Below are 25,724 nucleotides of genomic sequence, written 5' to 3' on the forward strand. Positions count from 1 at the left end.
TTTACTGTTGAGAGAGGTGTGGGACTGGCAGTGTCAGGTGTTGTAAGAGAGAAATGCACTCACTCTTGGCACTGTTCCTTCTCTGACTCACACACATGCACTGGCAGCACTGCCCCTTTTATGTACCCCCCCCCCCCCTGCTCACATCACCAATCAAACAATCCATCCTTTTCAAATTTCTTCTTTTTTAGATGCATTGTTTGGATTTATAAAAACTTTGCTATCTCTTACGATGAAATTTAATATTAGTTACTCATTAATTTTGTAATTAATTAAGAATGTATTTTGGTGGGTGAGCTCCTAATGTACCAAACAGAAAAGCTTCAATCATGATCCTCTTTGAGAGAATTTGCCTCACAACCTTTGGAGAAAAATAAAACAATTCAGAAAATTATATCTTCCCTCCATCTCCCAAACTGTCAATTCTAGGCATATTTGTTGGGAACCATACATCATATAGTTACTGCATGGTGGGGTGCAACTGGTTACAATTACCGAGAGGTGTGTAGGCTCAATTTTCAACACCACTAACACTTGGATGCTTTTGGTGTATTGGTTGAATTCGTATTACTCGGTATTTGAACAGAGAAAAAAAAAAAAAAAAAAACATTTGACGAAAGAAAAAAGAACGATACCAAAGTGAAAGCCAACTCAGAATGGGCACCAACGGTATAAGCGGAAGAGCTGTATGGACAATTGGTAAATGAACCAATTGGCACATACACAAGCAATCCTGCACTTTAAACTGGGACTCCAGTCCCACCATTTCCTCCAAGAAAATTTTCTGGCTTTAGATCACATTGCAATAAAAAAAGCCATTGGGACCAATCAACCAAACAGGGCAATACCACTACTCCAATGGGCTCTACACTCTACTTTTAGGGCCTGTAAGATCAGATGAGAGAATTTTTTGTGGCAACACTACAAGCATAAAAGAAGGGGGAGAAAAGAAACAGAGATGGTATAGTACGGGACCATTGAACCTAGGGATACAAAGTTGCAAGGGAAGCTAATGGAAAGGTTTTGAAAACTTGTTGAATTACTAATTATGCATGATGGCATTGAACATGGTATCATCTATGCGATTCCCCGGGACCACAGTTATTAGGTGTTCATGCCGAAAAAATCCATTTTTGAAGTTCTGAATAGAACAGCTAGTTCACCTGTGCCCACTAGATTTAGAAATCCTTGTAGTTCACTGTAACGTCCTTACATCATTTGCAGTCAACATGGGACCATAATCTTGTTCATAGAAGACCATACACCCCGATGGTCAGTGATGATAAGTTTTTACCAATTTGGTGGTGATATTAACACTTTACAGATGCAACTTTAGGAAAAGAAAACACACTCAATAGAACAACTCCTACCAATGAAATCCCCAGACATGAAAATACGCATGATTAAACATCTAAGAAAGTAACCCCAATGGGCACAAAGCATCTTATTTGTATACACTTTAACATGAACAACAAATCCTGATGAGTTTTATATAATGTTAAATATATATACATATAGGGTAGCGTTCGGAGGCCCTAAAGAGACCCAAACATTGTGCCAATCATTTTTCAATCTTTAGGGCCTCCAAACGCTACCCATATTTATATTTTAAAATGAACTAATTATTTATAAAAATCAATTCCACAATTCAACCCTCTCCCTAGTTAGGGTAGATGTTGCAGTCCTGATGAGGATGTGTCTAGGATCATCATCATGTCAAGGAGGGAATGCAAAATTATGCTTTATACAAGCAAGTCTGACAAATACACAAACAAAGAACTGTGAAAATAGTCTTTATGTTCTCATGTGAAATGGCATTGCATTTCTTTTCACCTATCTGTCCTATGTTTTCTTCATATGTTCGGTAACAACTAATTCATAATGGTTCAACAGAGCTGTAAAACATAGAATCAATCAATAGTTATTTTACACTGAGCAATAGGGATGGAGGAAAGACGTAGGAAAAAAAAAGTACATTTTACCACCCCAATTGGGAATAGATAACTCATAAAAAATAAAAATAAAAAACATTATAAAGTACAAAGCTTGCTTTCAATGTACTTCTGGCTTGTACCTTGCCAAGTGATCCCGTCCAGTGTGAGCTAATCTTTTTGATAGAAGGAGAGAACAAGATCTGTATGTACAGAAAAGAGTTGTGTTTCCACAAAAAGCTGCTCCAGCAGAAAATAGGGGGGAAATGTTAGTATGATTTCAGCTTTTACTGGGGCTTTCCACAATTTAAATAACATTGGGAGCAAGGCATGAGGTCCTTTCTATAGTCCTGCGGTTACTTGATTTTCCAAAATCATAATTTTGTCTAGTTCAAATATGGCTAATATGTAATGCCCACCAGTGAAAAGATACAAGTATATTTTAACATTATAAATTAAATTAAAAAAAAAACATTATGTTTCATTCTACTACATGAAATAATCGATAAATTAGATGGATTTTTAAAGGAGAAACCAGCGTAGACTACATGAGAATTTCGATGTTTTTATATTTTAACACATAGACGTACATGACATTAGATGCTTAAGTAGCTTACCTTCATAAAAGGCCTGTGGCGGCTTGGGAATGAGTCAATGAAACTCTCTTTTAAGAGTAATGACACCTAATGATGGGGAAAAAAAAAATGAAGAGTTAGCATTTAGTAAGATGTCTGTCAGTTCTTTGAATGGAAACCCCTTATCACATAATCAGTTATAGTATGAAGCATGGAAAGTTCAAGCATGATGTTTAGAGAATGTGATTTGTTATCACTGAGAAAGACAGACTCCATTTGTATTGCTGATACAAACATGGTTCAAAGTGAAAGCATAACAATCTGGAATAACGAAGCATCTGAGAGCTACTAGGCACAAGCTAAAAGGTCGCATGGTATTTGATCCAAAAGGAGTTAGAAAAAGGGACTTTTTTTTTTTTTTGATCGATAAAAACTTTTATTAATGAGAGGACAAGGTGTCCTTGGCAAGAAAATACAACAAAACGCAGCTAACCTCTCCCTTTACAAATTAAACCCCGTCTAAAGAGAAAATCCTCAAAAAAGAGGCCTCTGAAAACACTGAATTGTTTGCCCCACAGAATAGAGACCAACAATATGAGTAACAAAGTTCCAACCGTAGGTGCCAGTTCAAGAGAGGAAATAGTTATAGCTATACTTCGTCTATTTAAGTATAGATGATACAGTAGCTCAAGTGCTTGTAATGACATTATGCCGAGAGTGTGCAATGCAAGAACAGACCCAAATGGTAGCTTCTAATGCTGGATTCTTGCTAAAATCAAACAAATAATTAAGTGAAATGTCTGTAATTTCAGAATAAATTTAAGGAAAAATACAATAACAGAAACTCCACATTGAAGATGTGTTCAATGCATCCTACATGTTACCTTAAAAGACATCATGCTTCATGCAAAAAAGATTAATATAGTCACCTAAACACCAAACGATAGCTTCACAGTTAATGAAGTAATCCTTCAAAGATAACCAGTAACTTCTCTTAGAATCAATTTTCCTTTACGAGAAAAGAATTATAGGAAATTATAATTTAAGGGAGGAGAGCACCCTGCTCATGGTTGTCCATCAACTATTCCAGTAATGTAGTTGGTTTAGTGTAACAGCATATTATATGCACAGTTTAAAACATTTATAAGTACTGTAATACATCTTCACTACATTTGTTTATTTTAAGTTACTGAAACCAGACATTAAGGGTATCAAGACTCCATAGGCATCGCGTACATGCCAGATACAGAGCCATACAATAAAATCTGAACCTTTTCAGTTTAGTTCTCGCTCATGTGTGCTCCCTCATCTCAAACCTTATACCACCCTCTAGATTCTCAGAAATGGTCCACTTACTCTATTGAGTTCAAAGCTACTCCTCGAGTAGCACAGAAAAAAAACCTTGAAATCCACATTTCCCCAAAAGGTAAGCATTCACTATTTTGCATTCTGATATTCGATTCCCAAAAATGCACATCAAGTGTGACGTATGAACACAGATTATCCACCAAATTCATCAATCTTTGATTGAGACTTGAACAATTTTGTTGAGATTTTTTGGGAAACATTTTTAAATATACCCAATAATAATAACAACAATTATAATTGTTCAAGAATAAAGACAACACATCTTAAATAAAATATGTCTAATGTTAATGTTTAAAATACAGAGAGTAATGACATTTGCAATCACATAAACCAGCTTTCCTTTATTTTCTAAGACAGTACCAACCTTATCATCATTGGATTGCACATTAGTAATTGTATGAGAGCGCAGGTTTGAGCAAAGAGAATCCAGGTAAGATCTTAGCACCGCTAAGAAACCCTTGGCAGCTTCAACCTACAAATAACAAGATGGTGGTATGAGACAAGAAAAAAAAAATTACTAGCCATAAGAAACTATGTGTAACCATAAGTATGTGGTACTCTAGGAAGCCATCAATATTTGGCTATGCTGTTATTTGGGTAAGTAGCTCGGGCTAAGGATGATAAGACCTAGCAATCTTCAGGATCGGTCAATGTAAACCCATCAATGAAAGCATGATCTTTCAACATGTAATTATTTGAATCTTGGGTAGGTATTGCAACTCTTACTGGTGGGGTGGCATGGAAACCAGCTATACATAAAAACAGAGATGTGATAAAGAAACCAGCTATACATAAAAACAGAGATGTGATAAAGCAGTTGAAGGAAATACGTTTATTGTACAAAGATATGAATAATTTGTCAACCAACAAACATAGTCAAAAGCAAGGTGCATACATCCACAAGATGGTGAGGCATAAACAGTAACACCATAGCCAGAAAAATAAAAAATAAAAGATTAACAATATGTAAATGGAACAGAAAAAAGGTACAATAAATGGTGGAGTTTTTGCTTGACATGCCCCAGGTGTTAATATACCCTATGATTATTAATTTGGAAAAATATATAACAAAATAGAACTACATGGATTATACAAGTAAACTCTGAGCTTTGTACAATTAAATGGAGTTTTTTTGTTTTTTGAAGAATACAATTAAATGGAGTTATAAGCACTTGCATTAGTCATCATTCATCAAGAGCCCACCTGAACATCTGTACATTCAAAGACTGGCCTCCTCCTCCCCAAGTAGCTTTCCCCAACAAGCTTCGCATGATACGGACTTAAAGATGAAAATAACTCCTTGTGCTGGGGCAGTTGTGGTAGCGTGGGGGCCCGCACCTATTTCCACCATTTAATGAAAAGAATCAGATAACTAAAATTTAACATTTAAACAACTGCTGGATACAATAATGAAAGATGAATATTGATCATCACCAATAATCAAGATCAAGCAGAACAATAAATAGAAAAAACAATACCTATCAATAACAATAATAGGACATAGGGCCTGCTTGTTTTAAATAGAAAAGATATAAAGCTGAAAATATTTAAACCAATACATTGTTCTGTACAATAAATGCGAACCAATTACTCAACCAAGCATGACCCCCTAGAGCAATGACTTGTACACAAAGTGCTGTTTGTACTTCCCATTGTAATAAAAATAAATAAGTAATGTTAGAGAATATAATTTGTTTTAGTTAATTTGTGTTAACCAACCAACTACTCAAAAAGACTAATCCGTCGGAGAGGAGGAGAACTATGAATATAAGAGGATTGCGGGGCTTAATTGGGATATGACACGCCCGAGAGTGGAGAAAAATATACACTCAACACTCCCCCTCACCCATAAGGGTGGAAAGAATCAATCCTGTGACCTATACAAACCTAGCACTTTGATACGATGTTAACCAACCAACTACTCCAAAAGACTAATCTGTTGGAGAAGGGGAGAACTATGAATATAAGAGGGATATGGGGCTTAACTGGGGTATAACACACCCGAGAGTGGAGGAAAATATACACTCGACAATTTGAAGGTTTCTTAAACGACCCAGTGAAAAAAATACAATAAAGCCTAGAATGATACCATGCAACTGAACTTCAAAAGCAATTTGTCAAATTAAAAAGGCATTGTAGCAAAGATAAATACATAATTTGAAGAAGAAGATCCACACCTGGTTCTTATTGGCATCAACCAGAATGACATTTGCCAACTTCGATTGTACTTCTGAAGTTTTGTTCTTTACACCAACCTACACACAGCACTAAATATTGTTTATTTTAATAGAACTGGATATCAAGATTCAAGAATACTAAAAAGTGGAACCACATAAAAAGGAAAAAATGATGTTGGTGACTTGGAATGTAATGTTTTTACCATGTGGCCACCAAAAGAGGAACCTTCAACAATCTCAAATAATGAATGCAAATGATGTTTCTTTCATTTTGCTAGTGCACAACTAAAAGAAAGAAGGTTTATGTGGGCTTCAAGGCTAAACATGAGACAATTACTTGCACAGAGAGAGTAATCAAAGAAGGAAGAGTAAGATTAAGAGTTACCCATTCATGCACCAGTAAATACTTACTCCTACATCCCAACAATTCTTTTTCTAGATGTTAACTTAGATATAGGAATGCAATGTAACAGTGTTGAGCAAGACCAGAAGGCATATGACATGTGCCCCCAGGAAACCCAACAAGACAGCATATGAATCTTCAAAAAATTAAACAAGATAACATGAAAACTGAAAAGTAAATATTGATACATAAAGTGAACAGACATATGATTGTTGTCTTCAAATCAAGTCTCATATGGATATTTGTTACAAGTCTAATCATATACAAGCAGAATGGCCAACACAATGCAGTCTTTGAAGATACGCTCAAGTAGTATCATTATTTTGTGGTCAAGACCAAGAGAAGTACAAAACTAGGAAAGTATGGAACACTCACTACATATGGAACAGGTGCATCCAAAAAGTCCAGCATGTCATTTGGCAAAACCTGGAAATTTATATGTAAATAACTATTAAGTATCAAGATTCTGTAACACCAGAACTTCCAACACCAGTTGAAAGGTTAAAAACATTATATGTGTGTGGACGAAACAACAGTGCAAGTAGATCTTAGTAAGAGATCATATAAAGCAAAAAAGAGTACTGTACCGGCATTAGAAGGCTCTGCCACTGGTAGGGTCGGATTAGGGGGATAATTGACAGAACTGAAGCAGACAAGATTCCCTGTGAACAAATGCATTGGAGTCCTTACGGTCGAGAGTTTCATACAAAATAACATTTCTATTAAGGGTATGTTTGATTGCATGGAAAGTCACTTTCCATGGAATTTGAAATCCATGGAAATTTAGTTGTGGAAAATAGATAGGGTTGGAAAATCAAATTCCATTGTTTGATTTCACTTGGATAAAATCATGGAAAAATATGAGAAAAAAGAAGAAGAGGAGAAGGAGGAAAAAGATGAGAGGAGGGGGAGAGGAAGAAGAAGATGACGAGGAGAGGGAGGGGGGAGGATGTGGCGATGAAGGTGGTGACGACGACGACGGCAACGGTGGCTGCGGCGATGACGGCGACGATGGCGGCGACGGAGGTAAGTGAGGAAGATGGGGGGAGAACATCGTGGTGGTGGTGGCGGAGGAGGTGAGGGATGGAGAAGAAGGAGAAGAAGAGAAAGAAGAAGAGAGAGATAAGGTGGTCGGAGACGGAGCCGATGGCGACGGCGATGGTGACGATGGCGAGGTTAGTGTAATGGTGGTGGTGGTAGGGAAGAATTGAGGATGGAAAATATGGGTAGATTTCATTTTCCCACCCATATGGGTGGGAAAGTGAAATCCATGATTTAGTGGACTTTTTGAATGGGGTGGAAAATGAATTTCCATTTCCATGTGCAATCAAACACTTGAAAAATGTCATTTTCCATGAAAATTGATTTTCCACCCTATTTTCCATGTGCAATCAAACATACCCTAAGTAAATTGATAATACATAGAAACTGTTCAATAAAAACTTTGTGAAGTGCAAACAAGTTGAAAGATAAAAGTTATACATAATTGAAGTTAAACTCTAACAGAATCAAAGCCTAACCCAAAATTTTGGGGTCGACAGAATGATTTTGTTCTTCAATTCAATTCCAAACCCATGCCTTCTGTTAATTCACAGATGTTCATACCTTCGATCACAACTTTAGTCCACGTTCTTAATGGTTTTCTTCCTACTCTTTTAGAACATTCAACTTGCACGTTCCTTCCAACTAAGACAAGTAACAAGTACATCTTTGTTTCACATGACCAAACTATATTAATCGACATTCTCTTAATTTATCACCAATTGGGGTTACTACACCAGGACTCAGGAATGCATTCATTTCTAGTTTTATCCTTCTTAGTTTTTCCAGTAATCCTGGATTATGTACAGGGATTTCAATTCTCAGCGGGGAATTGCAATTTGATCTTATGTACTATTAGCCATCCGATGAAAGAATTTTGTGTCATTATCCATTCCTTTGAACATTCCACCCTCGATTTTTTAAAACAAATAATCTCTTCCATTGCTACTACTTTGAAAATTTTCCTTCAGGTTAAATCTTTCCATTTCTCCTCAATTGATAGGTGACCCTCATCTTCCTTCCTGTTCAGTCTTTCCATATCGTCCCACATTGGTTTTTTCAATTCTATCCTTCCAAAATAGTCATAATTCCATGATTTGATTTCTCTTTAAAAGCCTTTAATTTGGATTGGGAGCAAAATTCTGGACGACTGCCAAAGGAAAACGAATTCCACCACTGGTGCACCAATTAATTGAAATCCTGATGAAGGAGCCACATGTTCTCAAATTGGAGAGGTATGGGATGACTAGATGGTACCCAGCCTCCAATGTAATTGTAGAGTGGTCTGAAGCTGGATTAGGGTCTGTCTTCTGAATTATAGCACTAAAGTGATCCTCTCAAGAATTTCAGATATGAAATCTATTGTGCAAGGATTGGAACATCCTATTAACTAGACCACATGAATGCATTTTCCCCTAGGGGAACATTGCCCAGATAACGCATCCCTAATATGCTTAAATAACAGAGTAATTTAGAATTACACGTTAACAAGAAGTCGATAACTTTCAGCAGTGGTAAGTCCGAAATACAGCACATCCCCCCCCCCCCCCCCCCCCTTTCTTCAATATACATTCATCTACATCACATACACACAGCCCCACACACACAGAGCACATGCATTTGACCCAAATAAAACCATTGTTTTCTATTATTCATAAATCAACTTCAGTACAATAACTGATACATACCAAATTGGAGCAAACCACCACAATTTGCTTCTCTAGAAGTGCCCCTGCAAACATTGTTAACACCTGAAATGTGCAAACGGAGTCATAAATCATAGCTGGTGCATACCTTCAAGTAAACCAATTAAATGTTCAAGGTACAGAATATGGATAAAAAAAACTAATTTATGAAATAGAATTCCTCAAGAAAACTAGTTCACAAGTTTGCATTTGTGTGGATGTGCCCCTGTAACCATCCCAAATGTTTCAAACTGTAGCGTTTGCATTCATGTGGATGTGCATGGGCCTCCCGGGTGCCTTTAAGTGATAAGTTATTGGTCCCAATTCCTTTTATTTTATTTTTTGGTTCTGAATAGATTCATACTTCTCACCAGTCAAAAGAAAACCAGAAGCAATACAACAAAAATATGTCCAAAATCTATAAATCTAAAATTCCTAATATGGCTATAGGACTCAACTCGGTGCATCAAACTTAGATCTCACATTCAAAGACCATAATTACAACAGATGCAAAATCATTCAAAGTTATTTTTGCAGAAAATTTGGCATCAAAATATCAATGAACTTTGAATAGAATGCAAAATATTAACCATATTCATCTGTAAAATAGACTTGCAGTCAGAATTTAATAATGTAAATCCATGCAAGATGCAACCGGGCAAGCTGTTTTTTAAGAATTCCCGGTCAATTACCATGTGTCCGCATGGTTGACATATGACAAAACACTTAAACCAAGAAATTTTAATTAATTTAAAATATTTTGTTTCCAATTGTTATATATAAATATTATTTATGTGATATTAAAGTAGATGACCTTATCTAAATACATTCATTTTAAATTGTACAGTCAACATGAACTTAATATTCAATAAATATGCCTTTTAACATATTAAAGAAGAGCTTTTATTCAATGGGATGTCTCCCCTTTTCTAACGAGGAGTATCACTTCATGATGGAAACTTCAGCAAAAAATGTTAGAATGTAGTATTATAATTGATACTAATATGCAATTGAGAAACAAGGATTTTTTTTTGTTTTCCTTTTGAAGCAGAATATTTATTTCAACATTTAAATACATTTTTAAACTATTGAAACCCTAACATGTTCTAACTTCTTTCTCTCCTCACTTGCCTTAGCACTTTGTTTTCCTTCTGAAGAAAGAAAGAAAAATGTAGAATGTAGTTTTATATCTAGATACTAGTATGCAACCGTCCTGCCTAAAGAAGTGACAAAAGTTTGGGTAGTAGCATCCCTTCCAAAAGGGTCAATTGTGGCAATTTTACTCTGCACAGCTGCCCAAATGAAGAATGAGATCTTAGAAGGGACCTTTGGCTCTCACATAACCACATAAGGGAACGAAGCATGGGTCCCTCTGCAGGACATGAAGATCGATATCACCAAGAATGACTCATCGCGACAACTCTCCCACACCCTCCTATCATCTGCCTCCAGGTCAAACTAAACTGATGAAAGCCTATCAGTAAGACGAGCCACAAATACAATATCGTGATCATTAAGGGCCTTGCGGAAACCAAAATCCTTCACAAAACACATCTGCACGTCCTAAGTCCTACCAAGAAGCTTGAGGTTTGCATTGCCGCCTTCTGGGACAAGGTGAACAAATTAAGAACCTGGTCCATGAGAGTGTGTGCTCCACACCAGTGGTCCTCCCAAAATTGAACTATATTCCCTCCCCACCATGAAATCACTCTTTTTCCGAAAAGCATGAGCAACTTTGAGAACCTCTTTCTACAAAACACTACCATAAGGAAAACCCGCTAGCCCACTCTCCCAACCACACTCCCTCTCCCCAATTTAGCTTTATTAACTCTTCTCCAGAATGAATTAGGCTCAGACCCAAATAACCACAGGCTCATCAACCTGAGACAATGAAAACCCAGTCCCCCATGCTTTTTAGAGGGGAAAATGAGTCTCCAACAGAGTAACTGTAGCTTTTTCTTCCCCTCCTCATCATGCCAAAGGAAATCCCAGAACATACTATCTGACTTGACTGACTTGACTACCACACTTATGGGGACTAAGAATAAGGAGAGAAAACATATCAGGATACTAGCTAGGCAGCTTTTGATCAAAGAAATCCAAACAACTTTAGGGAGTGACTTCCAAGAGAGAAGCCTCTGACTCACTCTTCTGCAATTGTCGATCTTTTTTAAGTTGCCCTTAAAGCTAGGTTAAGTTTGAGGAGGGCAAGGAAGCAACCTGACAACCCAACAAAGCAACAAGAACCTCCATGTTAGGGAGGATCGTCAATCCCGATACAGCCTCAAAACAACAATCTCGCTAAGAAATCTCAAAATGGATTTACCGAAGCATCAAGGAACAGTAGGTATCATCTGCAAACTGAAGGTGGGACACCACCAGATTATTGATCCCCACCACAAAAACAGAAAGGTCCCCATTATCAATTTTCCTTACCATCATCCTCCCACTGGGCTGCCACTACTATGATAAAGAGAAAAGGTATTAGGAGGTTAATGTAAATTCATAACTAGAGCTCCTGAAGAAACCAGTCGGAGACTCATTAAATAAAATAAAGAGAATTGTCAATTGGTGTTAACAGTAACAGTTCAAGCCCTTAATGGAGTTAATGTAAATTCCTCAACCACCATAATTCATTTGCTGGGTAAGCCTAAAACAAAATCTAACATAGATCCAGGTGAGAGTACAATATTATATCAGATAAATCCTACATGGTTACATCTATGAGTCCAATAAAAAAAGGAGCTTGAGAAAAGAACTAGAAGTGACAAACTCTCTTGGTCCAACTCTTAAAATTACCCCACTTAACATATGAAAGAACAATTTCTAACTATTTTCCCTAATATTTTACAAATAAAAGCACTGCAATGGACCAAAAATAAGAAATAAATATGGAAAAAAATAAGTTCCATAAATCATGCAAACTCACTGCATATGTGCAGAATTCTAGAATCATGGGTGATCTATTGGTAATGGGTTGAACCTTTAGAAATATCTACACCAATCCATGGAAACATTTCCACTAATTGCAGTCCTAATGCCATTATGTAATGAATTCGAAGTTACTTCTCCCTCATATAACAATACGATAAGTAGCTCTTGCTTGAGGGTTAGAAAGTTTCCTAAAATAATTGTTGCCAATCTGACTGAGAGCAAAAAATTCAACATTGTTCAAAAAATGCAAGACCTGAAAATTCTACTTTGTGGAGAACAAACTGTAATTTCTCTTCAGAGAACATGATGCAGAGGCTTACATTTTCAAGCCGCAAAGAGCCACATATGCATGCAACAGTCCAGACAGATAGAGCACCTGCCTCCTCCTCTGTCAACAGCGCACTGTGTGCCTGATAAAATCCAAGAGCAGTAAGATACAAATAGACTATGCATTTGAGAAAAGTAGAGAAAAATAAAAAATAAAATAATAGGAGAACATGCAATAGAGAAATCAAATGCAAATCAACTGTGAGTATACAAAATGAGCTTAACTCATTTGTTCCTACAAAGCCACCATGGCAATCTACCTCTGCAAATTCCAGACTTGTATGGCAATATCTCAAATCAATTGTTGAGCCAGCAATATGCAGAACTGTTCCACCAGATCTCTGAACTTCCAAAGGATGCAGGTGATCGAGAGGGTGGAACGTAAGGGTTGTTCCTCTAGCAGGGCAACGCAGTCGGTAATATTCACAAATTATTTGTAAAGATCCATGATTGTTTGCCTGAAAGATGAATTAAAATAATGTGTGATTGGCAAGAGAAGACTTCAAGGGAACAAGAGGGGTGTCTGGCTGAAAGCTTGCAACACGTGCAGAAATGTCTTAACAGAGGGTAAGACTTTGAACCTTAGCCCATTCAAGGATGTCGATGTGATCACTGGAGTCCTCCTGACCCGAGGAAGAGGTCTCCTCCATTTCTGCTTCATCCACATCACTCCTACAATTCCTGTCATCGCAAGGTGAACCCTGGAAGCTGCATGCACCAAATGATACAGTTGTAGTTATATTGAATGATTCTGTATCATACCAATTCGACGAAATGTCCATTATTTGAAGTTACTACCCTACGCCACAATTCATATCAAATTCCCCACTAATCCCCACTTTTGAATTCTACATGTCATACCAAATTCTAACTTAGATGACTGAATCTTAAGAATGAGTCCCTTTAAACAAGAATTCAACAATCATTTGGTCATCTTACAAATTCAGGTAAGACTAATGATTTGGATCTTAGGATTCCCTAAGATCTTGTGAGTTGAAATATAAGGCATATTTTCAGGTCAAAACTTGAACAATAAATCTACATATGTTCAGGTAAAAAAAATGAATTATTCTGTGCCCTTGATTTTTCCAAAAATTTAAATACTAGAAGAGAGAAAATTGTAGGTAGTTTTCACTAATTAGCCAAATCGGGAACAAGTTTCTTGCTATATGTTTCTACTAAAACAAAAGATCAATCCAACATAGGTCCACCCTCAATTGTAACTCACTTTTTACGTTTTGAAATCCTTGCTTTTGATTTTATGAACTCCCTTCAGTCAAATAAGAAGTAAATATGGCCTTTTACAGGGAACATCTAAGTGGTCGAATTGATGGACATGAAGTAGAACAAGGAATTCCACAAGCTAAAGAATAATCACAAGTCTAATCTCTCTACATTTTTCAAGGCACTAGGTTGATCTACTTTTAAGAGGAATGAACTTAACAGTACAACAAGCAATTTTGCAATGCAATTACACTAAGAAATAGTTTCAAAGTTGTGTTTCTCACATGAAACCTCACCTCGCACAAGTGTGAAGAAATGCATATCTATGCACGCAATTTGAAAGATCAACCATTTAGGCTTCCCTAACCAGAGGTGAAGAGGTATTTAAGTTGACGATTAATTGATTACACATGGTATTGATTTTTCTTTCTAAAAAAGATGTATTTTTTTTTTACGTCTGTGAACTTAAAATAGAATTTCCGTAGTCCATATTGAGATTGCTAGGTAAACAAATTTTCTATTATGTGCAAGTATTTGTACAAAACCGTATCCTTATATAATGATTGTGAAGGATTTAATGGATTGTGAAGGATTTATGCATATTATATTTAAGTATTTTAGTTCTTCAATGCATTAATCATTATAGAACCCTTCAAAGCTCATAACAGTTTGTAGCTTTTCTTAGACAGTCAGGTTTCTATGAGTACTCAAATCATTCTGTCAAAATCAAACAGTACTACTCATCCAAAAAAATCAAACAGTACTAAATAGACTTATTCAAAGAGTCAATGCTGAAATGTAACAACGAAAAAGAAGATAAGTCTGAAAGTCAAATTCAAAATATACCAATCCTTATTTCATTTTCCATCAGCAAATTCTTATTCCAACTAAATTATAGGTTTCAATTAAGTCCAAATTGTGAATGGCTAATTTTAAAGATGGGATTGGTATAAATAAATTGAAGAATCCAATATAATTTCAAGTGGGCTAATTTCAGTACAAAATACAGTTCAGGGAATTTTTAGATGTGCTATAATATCAATATAGCCTTCATCAGCAAAAATAAGCAAAAAATGTAGATTATGATCAAATTGATGTTAATTATAGTTCAGCAATATAATATTTTTCCAACTTCCCAAAAGCAAGCAATTAGAGTAGATGAGCTCCACCATCAATGTCAATGTCAGACAACTGCAATGGTATACCTTGTGGAAGATTCAGAGCTTTCATACTGATAATACCGCAAAAAGGGCAGAACAGCCTCAGGTAAGCGTGTATCAGCTGTTTGATTTTTTACAGTTGACTCATTAACACAAATGTCATGAGCATCGGAGATCTGCATTGTCACGCCAAATTCCCTCTTGGCTGTATGCATCTCTGTTTCAGATTTGATTGGAGATACAATGTTGCTACCATTGCCTTCCCTCAGTGAATCAAACTCCCCCTCAACAAACACTTGATGCTCCAGTTGACTCCCATAATCAATTCTTCTGGGGGTAGAACCTTCTGTACTTATTTCAGAAGTTTCTGCATGTCCATTTAGCATGTCCTCTGCACAATCATGCTTCGGCGAAATACTATCAGATTTATCTTGCAAATCTTCTTGCTCGCTGTATCCCTCCGGTAGTTGCAAATCTAACATATCAATGCCTTTCATTACCCGTTCCAACCTTTCCTCAGTGAAGATGCTGCAAAAAAAATAAAAAAGTGCCAACATGTAAAACATCGATAAAGAAAGTAATGCAGTCCATAAATTTGATAAGTGAATGTCTGGTAGTTTGAATAGGGAAGTATCATTGCATGGTATTCTTGATAAAGGTTGTTAAAAGTGCTAGGCGGGGCTTAAGCAACAAAACATTAATATTTCAATTTTTTATATGTGGTAAGGGTCATAAAAAAAGAGCACAAGAATAATGATAAATATGCCATTACCAAGTTAATAGCAACTACCAAGCAAGCCAACTAGTCTAGTAACAACAAACATGAAAAGTAAAATAAAAACCATGAAAAACAAATAACATTCAATTTAATGCCCCCCTTCTCAAATATGTATTTCAATTTTAGACATACCTCTACAAGTTTTGGTGAATGTTTGAGACACTCACCTTGTTCTAAAATTAATTGCATCCCCCTTGAACCATGATCTTCAATAAAATATTACAAAAAATTACCATTTTAACATTAATTTTTGAAACCCTTCTTAAGTGGGTGTCTAGGCAATTGGGGCCTAAGCGGGACCTAGGCAACACCTTTGACAACACTGACACAGGAAACAAGAACCAATCCTTTAAGCAAAAAAGAAATTGTTTTCTAGAGCTTCAAAAGTTCAACATCTTATCGTCACATGTTCTCTCCAGCTTTAGATTCTCACTTTGACTCCCACTCTCACTCAGGGACACCACAGTTACGCTACCGTTACTTGCTTTAATTCATCTATAAAGTGACGAATAGTGTCTTCTTTTGGAACTTCAATTGTTTTTTATCCTAGTTATTGGTTGATATTTAGTTTTGTAGCTACACAAATAAATACATTCAATTTCAGAATTATATTTAACAGACATACATGTTACAATTCTTTCAACTCATTTTAAAAACATATTAGAACACTATCTAGTTGTTTCCAAGCTTTTTGAGAACTGGACCCATTCCAAGTCCCCCAGCCAATTCAGCTCCCACTAAGTTCTCGATGTGAAATTATCTCACAAACCCATGGAGTCTTTATAGCATTTCCTATTAAAGATTTTTTTTTGAAAGGTCGTTTCCTATCCAAGGCTGATGAGTTCATTCCATGTATTTCATACGCTGCCAAGAAATTTTTTTTTTTTTTTTTTAATTCAAATGCTAATTAAAATTTTCAAAGGTGCAAAATCTTAGCAAGGGAATAGAATAGGTTCTTAATCTGTCATCCATTGCTAGATCTTCCAGTGCCATTGCTGCAAAAGAACTGAACTAGTTTTAGGCGCTACTAAATGATTCATGAAAAATCAGGGTAAAGAACCAGAAATGATGATGATTCCTTCACAAGAGTTCTTCCAGCAATTCATATTTGGTATAAATACATTTGTGCAATTCATCATCAATCACACTTTTATGGAGTTGAAGAAGCCAAAAAATATGAAAAAGGAAAAAAGAAAAGAAAGGGGGTGCCATGAGAGAAATCTAAAAAGATCTTTTGCACTGGAAACCAAGATCATTTATCATGCTTAGGTAATAATAAGTGCAACCACTCAGTATAACTATAGCCTACTTATAAAATAAATTAAAAAAAGGGGGGACAAAGAGAACATACCTATTCAGTACACCAAAATGCAAATCAAATAATGGAAGCCTCGAGAGAATGCAATAACATCGTCGTGTGATTAAAATACGACGGCGCAAAGATGAGCGGGAGGGTTGTTTCTCTGAAATCATAGAAATCAGTCCTGAAGGTTTGTGTAAAATTTCCTCAACAAGCATACAGCATCCATATAAGGTTGAATCATCTGCCACCTAGGAAAAAACATGGAAACCACCATAAGAATTGCTCTTCAATAAGACAGCCGAACAACCAAAATCATTCAGATTGAGATGGTTTTTCATATACAATGCAGAACATGAAAAAGCCCAGAATGTAGAAATTGAAAACTCTTAAAAGGCTAGGGGATGGATGAAAAGCATATTACATACTAAAAAGATTTGAGGACAACATGCATTAGCGAAAGATATGATTCAAGATGGTTTAGAAATTCGAATTGATGAACAGAATTACTGTTATGGAACCCAAATAGTATGAGGCTCCGATGATAATGGTCAACATGAAAGCAAAAAAAAAAAAAAAAATCTAAATCACATGTCATAGATGAGGCAAATGACAGTTATAGTGCATGGCTGACAATGATACATATTACATAATACTGAAATTAAAATAATGAAGGTCAAGATGAGAAGATGAAACAAGCAATCTGCCTGAGATCTGGCAAACAACAAAAAGCATAACATAATAACCACCTTAAGTTTTTCCCTGGGTATGTCAGGTTGTATAGACACTCTACTGGTCACCAGCCAAATGCCTACAAACCCATGCACTAGGCTTGTGCTTGATTACCACTCACCCAATAGCCTGGATCAGGTTCTTGCCTAAGAAGTATGTGACCAGGCAAGCACCAGAGATAGCATTGCAATGGCTTAACCATAGTTCACAAATTGAAATAGAGCAAAAATGCAGTATGGTGAAAGTTTCATATAGACCTATTTCGGTGCTCAAAGGAACAATCAAAATTCTGTCAGATATAGGGGATGAACAAAGTATTTTTCTAATTATTTGAGTACTTGTGTGCAGTACGGTGGAAGTTTCACATAGATTGCTTTCGGTGCTCAAAGAAACCATTCAAATTCTGTCAGATATAAGGGATAAACAAAGTAGTTTTCTTGTAAATTGGGATAGGGTTTGTAACTTGGAGATTTAGTCCAATAGGTAAGGTTTTCTTTGCTTTTTATCTTTTTGGGATGGATATCTCATCCCCCTTTCTTGTACATTCTTTTTTTCCTCTTAATGAATCCTGTTTACCTATCAGAAAAAAGTTTTCTGATAATTTGGGTACTTGTGGCCCTGCAAGGAGTGGAGGGTGAAGGAAGAGGATTGAGGAGAAATGTTTACGCTCTAGATTATTTTTTTCACAACCTACCCCTTCTCAAAAAAAAAAATAGATACATGAGCATACACTATTTTGTTACAAATATCTATATGTTTTACTGCATCTTTGAAAAGTCTGGCAGATAAAAATCTCATACCAAAATCACCACGGCTTCCACAGTTCAAAAGAAATTGAAAGTTCAAATCTAAGTTGAAGAAGAAAAAGAAGGTGCCACCTCGATCAGGTGGTAAAATCTGTGTGGAGTAATACAACAAATCTGGGATAAAAAACCCCACCTTCACAGTTAAACCTATAAAAAATAAAAAATAAAAAGGTTGAAGAACAAATAGGAGTATGAATAAAGTATTTTTCTGCTAATTTGACAACTGGAGTGCCCTCTATGAGAAGTGAAGGGTGAAGGAAGAGGATTAAGAGTAGAAATGCTTAGGCATTAGGTTCTATTTTTTATTTTTCACTTCCTTTTAGGGAGACAAAATGAATATACATTTTGTTATGAATAAATGTATTTTACCATACCTTTGAAAAGTTTTCCTTGTATTGTTGGTCATCTCGACCAACTTCTCCTTTTATTTAATGAAATTTTGCTCATCAAAAAAAGAAAACTTTAATGACTAAAAATATTATACCAAATCAATCAAAGATAGTATGGTTCTACCAAGAAAAAATAAAGAAAGAAAGAAATAAAATTTAAGTTGAAGAACAAAGATAAGGCTGAACAAAGTATTTTTCTATTATTTGAGGACTTGTATGCCCTATGAAAAGTGCAGGACGAAGGATGAGGATCGAGAGAATAGATGTTTAGACCTTAGATTTTATTTTTTATTTTACCACCTTTTTATAACAAAAATGATGCACAAGTATGAATGTTTTGTTATTAATGTGTATTTTACCATAACTTTGAAAAGTTTAGTGGATTAAATGCTATCTCAAAAAAGGTCAAATTCACATATCGATGCAAGTTAGATATTAAATTTCAGACCTTAATATGGAAATGGTGGAAATTACATTGGAACTGTAGATAAATTATGTCATAAAACAAAATTGAGTTTAAAGAAGAAAAATTACTGTGTATAATTATTACTAAATTAATATTTCAAAGATTACCTGTAAACGAAATACAAAGGATTGATCGCTTTGTTTAAGGTGCTCCTGCAAAATTTAAGAGCACATTAATGGCTAAATCTGCTATTAGTGTACACAATGCATATACATGTTGGCAATGACACAACACCTTCAACCATGCTAATCTGAAATGCAGTTGAGGCGATGCAAATCCTAGAGACAAGAAGCGGATTCGACAGAGGCAGGAAGGAATATTACAGAAAACAAGAACATTTACTCTGTAGGCTAATACAGACTCTATACAAGATAGGGAGAAAGAAAGTACAAACTTACCTGTCCAAGAAGTACTTCATTCAACTCACTCATTGAAGGAGTTCTTTCAATAGCACGAACCTGGCAGTGAATTTAACAAGGTTTCAAACAATCATGCATAAAAGGGTACCCTCTCTCACATTAAGTTTATGGAATACACAAAAAAAGGGTGATACCAAATAAACATGATACATCACTCAAATACAACTCGCTCATAGTCAGTTAATAAAAATAAGCATGGCTTAGTATGGGGAAATCTGATAATCAATAAACTGGAAAGGAAGCCCAAAGTGGATATGTATTGAGATGGCAAGATAGGATATGAACATGCTTGAATTAATAAAAGACATGGCTTTAGATACAATTAAATGTAGGAACAAGATTTGTTCAGCCAACCCGAAATTTTTGGGATAAGGCTTTGATGATGGTAGTCATTTTAGCCAGTCTAGGATATGATGATGATGGTATTGTCTTTTATATGCTTTATTACCTTGTTTTTTTTTTCTCTTTTCTCTTTATTGCTTTTTTTAGTTCTAAGTAGCCCCAGCCTCTATTTATATTGTTCTTTTCCAATGAACGTTACACTTATGGGAAAAAAAAAAGGTCTAGGAGTCCAGAGGATTGGAAAAATATTCCATTAGACGTCGAGAAAACAAATTTAGTGGAAAGAAAAAAGCTATTTTTAATGTTTAAATCCCAAGATTAGAAGAAGAAGGAAAAATGATCTTTCTTAGGTGATATTTGTTCAATAAGTAAGTAGTTTCCAATTAGTTACACAAAATGGGTCCACAATACGCATAAGCAACTACAAAACAAGAAGGAAATTAACAGAGATGCCCAAGTTTCAGAAAATACAGGCGGAATACTAAGAACTCCAAGCGCAAGATGAAATGACCCATCAAGTTTACACCAAACTGAAGGTGACAGCTAGCTTAGTTGGTAAATTTTATGGGTGTTCTAGCTTAGTTGGTAAAGTTTATGGGTGCTGATACCATAGACCTGGGTTCAAAACTCGCCATCACCAGAGTTCCTGATCTTATTAAAAACAGGCATACCCAAAAGCAACATAAAAAAATTTATAATCAATAAAAAAAAGTTTACAGCAAACCTCTAGGCCGCCTGGAAAGCAGAATGAAAGGAGATCCTTATATTTGAGTGGTGGCGGTTTTTCTGGAGGGTATACAAACAAAACCTGCAAGTATAAAAGGAAGATTCTTTTAATAAAAAGAAAAAATTATAAACTAAACCTGTAAATCAAGTGCATTCAATTCCTATGGCATAATTGCAATGTAAAATTGGTAATAATAAAGGTAAACTAAGAATATTATAAGCAGTTTGGTTCAGTGAAAGGCATCAGTTAAGTCGACTCATAATAAAACTGATTTAGAAAAAGTACATCAACGAAATAGCTCAAATGCATAAGTATATGTTAGTAAGCATGCCCAATAAACAGGGTTGGGACATCATGTAGATGGAGAAGACATAAAATAGTCATCAGTGAAATCCATACTGTGCCAACAGCAATGCTAGCATCAGAGACACAAGAAAAAAGTAGTGAAAATAATACTAGAAATTAAAAATCAAAACCTACTTGAACAATCATCAAAGAAAAAGGAAAAAAATGGATCAATATTTTTTATCCTCCTATTCAAGGCAACCAAATTTCAATATCTCTACCATCAATAGAATAAGTAGTGGGAGTGAGGGACCAAGAAAACCATAAGCCCAAACAAATCATGAGACTAATTAACCATTTCACCTAATTTCAACAAGGTAACAAAATATTAAGAAGCATCTCAATCCAATGTTGCATCCACGAATTAGCACCTGAGGTTCAAGGTTAGGTTCAACACGGGCTTGGTTTTGGCCACCCAAGGCACTACGCAATTTGCCTGAACCCTCCGACTTTCTAGCAAAAATCTGCCTTTCAAGTGCCTCAATGTCAGAGTTAGGATGAAGACCAACTACTACCATGCTTTCAAAAATCCTGGACGGCTCTTTAACAGACCTATGATCCTGAACAATGTAATTGCCAGAGATGCACTGTTAATACATAAGAAATACAGCATACAAATATAATGTAATCATTTTGGTTTTTGGAGAAATAAGAAACACATAATCTCAAAAATGAGATTGAATCTCACGAGCAAATACAGCAAGTAATAAAACATTACAAACAATGGCTTAAAATTTATCGAACTAAACTTGAATAGAGGATCATTAATCAAGATAGAAATCATGATGTGGTATGACAATTTTTTTTCTTTCATAGATATAAGAATTTCATCACAAACTAAAAAAAAAATGAAGGAAAAGAGAGAGAGAGAGTAGGTCGAGATACCAACTCTACCGCCATCACATGAAGAAAGCAACCTTAGAAGAAAACTTTGCACCCCAGACAAGAATAAAAGGAAAGATTGAATGCGGAGAAAAGGACAAAGCATGGTAAAAATATATATGACCGAGAAGACTCTATCACGGCTACTTACCCAAATTCGATGGTCTTCCTTCACAGGACAGATAGTAGTTGAAGATACACTACCGATATGACAATATATCAACTCAACCTCCCAGTCATTGAAGTTCCTTTTAAATCCAAAATCTTAAGGTAAGTCCTCCCCAACTTGAATGATGAAATTATGAATGGGCATGCTGCTCTTAGATAAAATAAGAATAGATTTGGAAATTGGGCTTTATGAGGCAACGAACAACACCAACGGTCCTCCTAGAACGTAATTCTGCCCCTTACAGTTTAAATATTTTTTTTTATATGTTTAAACATGGAGGTGGGGTTCTATCTTTTTTTCATGCTAGTAGTATAAACACATAGTAACAAGTACACAAGAAGGTTAATGAAATGCTTTTCGTTTCACAAGCTGCACGAATGTGAATACTTCGACTAATTGACAAAAAGATTTCAACTTGGATCCGTTTACTATCAACCACCATCTTGAACACTACCAACAAAACTCAGATGAACAATTAATTGCAAAGCTTTACTGGAGTCAAAATGAAAGCAAATTCATGGACAAAAAGATTTGAGATCCATTTACATATCACCAACAATTATCCTTCATACGCATCAAAAAGAGTTATCCCTCGTAATTACAGGTTAAATATGCTAAAAAAATTGTGTTCAAGTATATTAACTTTTGAATCAGAAGAAAATGAGAGTAGCGTACCAAGGATTGCAATTGAAACCTTGCCCATTGACGCTTTAGGCTAGTTAGAACTTCTGGATTATAAGTCACTCTTTTCACTTCAGCCGGAGGTGAGAAACCCTTTAATACTCTTGTAACCTGTTGTTGTAATTTCTGAAGTTGGTTGTTATCGTCTTTGGACGAAAACACTACTGACGGACGTGGAGAACGAACAGTGGTGGCAGCAGCTGCAACAGCTCTCGCAACATCCTCCGTTGTCTGCATGAAAAATGAAGTACTCCATCCAGGGCTACCAGAATCTCCATTGTTACTCATACTGAGAAATTATGCCACCAAAATCTTCCTTCGTGCTGATAAATTAAAGTCTGCAAAATCACGAAACGAAAATCCCGTTCTATCAACAGTCTAGGAAAATATTTAAGTAACATACTTCTTATGTAGAAACCGACACCTAAAATTCAATGTGGCATCACTTGACTTCACAACACTTGTTGCCACCTAATCATTTTCGTTGATCAAATTCAACTATAAACAAGATTGGTACAGATAAGCTTTCTATTTCTATTTTTTTGGGTGGGTAGGCCCGAATTCAATCCTTTAACCTAGTGGTTACAGTCCCAGAGTTATGTCAAGTTGGCAACCAGCGTAAAAATTCGCCTGTCACCTAACAAAACAAACCTAGTTGTGACAGTAAAGAACACTAACTAGTTTATCTATCGATTTGAACTTGAACGTTACTAACCCTCGCATACTTATGCACAGTTTAAGCTTCTAAATAAACTCCCATGGATTGAGAATCACTTAAGAGAGTTTGAAAGAGTCGCTTAAGTCACTAAATCAGTGTCAAATTACTCAGCATGAAATTTCTACCATCATATTAAGCCAATTTCCTAGCCTAACAAAGTTCCCTAACACAAGAACTAACTAAAACATGGATTTTCAGGCCAACACAGCTTATTAAAATAAACTGAATTTATGCAAAACTTGTATTTACAGAGGCTGCGATTTTCTGTGAGGAATTTAATAAAGAAACATCTGATACAAGAAGAGGATACTATCATACTAATACCGAAAGAAATTTCCTTAAAACCGATCACATATAAGAGAATTAATTGAGATTAAAGAGAAAATACAGAGGAAAGGAGTTTAGATTCGAGGCTATTAGTATGGATCAATAGATACGAATTTCTGTGTAAATTAAGTAATCGTCCATGAAAAAAACAAATCGAAGGAACAGAGAAAAAGAAGATCAGAAAATGAATTTACAGATAATAAACAGAGCTTCAAATAAGATTCTAAATGAACTCACCGTACAAACAGAGATAGATTATATGAGAGAGGGAAAGAGAAAGAGAGAGAAAGCTCAGACGGCCATGGGAGACAAACCAAGCTTTTCTTTCTGCAACCCTTGCTTATAGAAAATCCCCAAAAGAAAAGGACGAACAGAAGAGAGAGAGATGAATAATCAATAAAAACACAGAATTAGAAATAATAATAAATGATTAAAAAAAGGTTGAAAAAATAGGCCTCGTGTCCGTCGAATGTTAAACGGCATGAGAACGTCCGTTATCTTTGTGAAGATTCTTTCTACATTTGTAATCACGCGAGATCAAGTACATCACAAGAAAGAACGATGAGTGGTTGTTGTTGGACTCATTGCGAATCTCCATAATTTTTCCTACTCATTTATGCTGTAAAAAAAATTATTCCAACTTTAACATCCACTTAATCTAGTGTCGTGGGGGGTTAATTTAGGCATCCCTTGGAAGTTTGGTAAATATTCGAGATATCTTAGGAGTTTACAAACTGAATAGTGAAGACATACTTCACTTGTCAAAATGTCTGTCTTTAATCTCTTGTAAAATACATCTTTGATTTTTAAAATTTTAAATTAGAATAACATTATCTTCAATTTGTTAAATATTTAGTGTAAATAAACTGAGTCGTTCTATAGATTACTTAAGACATTGCGCTCAACACTAAGCTAACGTGGAGATGTGCATGGAACCATAAATGTCTTTCCTCGAGATTCTGCATTTGACTTTGAACTGATGTGAAGGTGTGCACAAAACTATAAAAAAAAATTCCCTTATATCTCGAGGAAAAGCATTTATGATTTCATGCACACCTCCATGTTAGTTCAGTGTCAAACCTCTAACGCTTGGACCTCGATTTTATCTTCAAGTCTAGTTAAGGGTCCTTGAATTTTTTTTTCAAAACTCCATCATCTTCAATCTTCTCAAAAATGTCACCCACTCTTGATGTTTGAACGATAAAGTTGAATGGGGATAAATTCTTGAGGATGACTCTTAACGATCAATTCGATCTTAAGACCTTCGATTCTTGACACATGCAACCTAACCATCTTACCAACTCAACTAATATTTGCATTTTTTTTTTCTTCCTTCTACTTTTATTTTAAGAAATTTAGGTAGTGTTGATTCTCTCTCTTTTTTTTTTTTCTTTTAAGTGGGTATCCTTATAAATAGTAAATCAAGCCTGTATCTGGGCTTTCTCGAATCCATAGGCCATGGTCTTGTCCAAGGATTAGTCCCGTGCAACGTTTAATGCCCGCACCTTACCTAATTATTATCCTGCAATTTTGGTATTTCACATTATTTGTTCGGTAGTGGGTTGTTACTTGTTAGACATCCTTGGGTCAAAATTAGGTTTCATGATAGAATTCAGTGCTCTCTTAGAAAAAATGGTAAATAACACTGGTCCCACTGATGGATAGTCTGATTTTATAAAATATTATATATGTAAAAGTTATAAACACACAACATCATTGATATGATGTTGAGGGTACTATTCTATTCAAACCTTTTTTTCTTTCCTTTTACGCTGATGCCCTAATTTAATCATTGCTTCTGTGAAATGGCTTCGGCCT

The 25,724-nt window shown here is 35.6% G+C and overlaps 1 protein-coding gene across 3 annotated transcripts; it reads right to left on the minus strand.

Moving 5' to 3' along the window:
• Positions 1-1,780: 1,780 nt before the first annotated feature.
• Positions 1,781-24,311, minus strand: LOC147397683 (DENN (AEX-3) domain-containing protein). Of its 3 annotated transcripts, none has more exons than XM_086449552.1 (19): positions 24,144-24,311; positions 22,856-23,184; positions 21,501-21,689; positions 20,782-20,865; positions 19,695-19,754; positions 19,404-19,448; positions 16,955-17,154; positions 14,871-15,353; positions 13,023-13,149; positions 12,702-12,899; positions 12,435-12,524; positions 9,184-9,246; positions 7,042-7,116; positions 6,830-6,880; positions 6,052-6,129; positions 5,078-5,212; positions 4,239-4,346; positions 2,549-2,614; positions 1,781-2,171 (listed from the first exon to the last, which is right to left on the minus strand). In XM_086449552.1, the coding sequence occupies exons 2-19, from the start codon at positions 23,147-23,149 to the stop codon at positions 2,103-2,105; spliced, it is 2,415 nt and encodes an 804-aa protein (XP_086305678.1). In that variant the 5' UTR covers positions 23,150-23,184; positions 24,144-24,311; the 3' UTR covers positions 1,781-2,102. The 3 variants fall into 3 exon arrangements, 2 of the variants coding, with proteins under 2 accessions (XP_086305678.1, XP_086305677.1); XM_086449551.1 differs by having other exon boundaries at positions 22,856-23,199; positions 24,144-24,310; XR_015180329.1 differs by lacking the exons at positions 1,781-2,171; positions 2,549-2,614; positions 4,239-4,346 and having other exon boundaries at positions 5,163-5,212; positions 6,052-6,141; positions 22,856-23,199.
• Between the last annotated feature and the right edge of the window lie 1,413 nt (positions 24,312-25,724).

This window comes from Akebia trifoliata, chromosome 8 (assembly GCF_017979445.1).
Source record: "Akebia trifoliata isolate Shusen 1 chromosome 8, ASM1797944v1, whole genome shotgun sequence".
In the NCBI taxonomy this organism is placed as follows: Eukaryota; Viridiplantae; Streptophyta; class Magnoliopsida; order Ranunculales; family Lardizabalaceae; genus Akebia; species Akebia trifoliata.

Excerpts from the sequence above, each read along its gene's own strand:
- LOC147397683 (XM_086449552.1), bottom strand. The coding sequence starts at position 23,149 with ATGAGTAACAATGGAGATTCTGGTAGCCCTGGATGGAGTACTTCATTT. Across the intron at positions 15,354-16,954 it reads CATTTTGGTGTACTGAATAG|CATCTTCACTGAGGAAAGGT; the intron begins GTATGTTCTCTT and ends TTTTTTTTGCAG. Across the intron at positions 6,881-7,041 it reads GGCAGAGCCTTCTAATGCCG|GTTTTGCCAAATGACATGCT; the intron begins GTACAGTACTCT and ends ATAAATTTCCAG.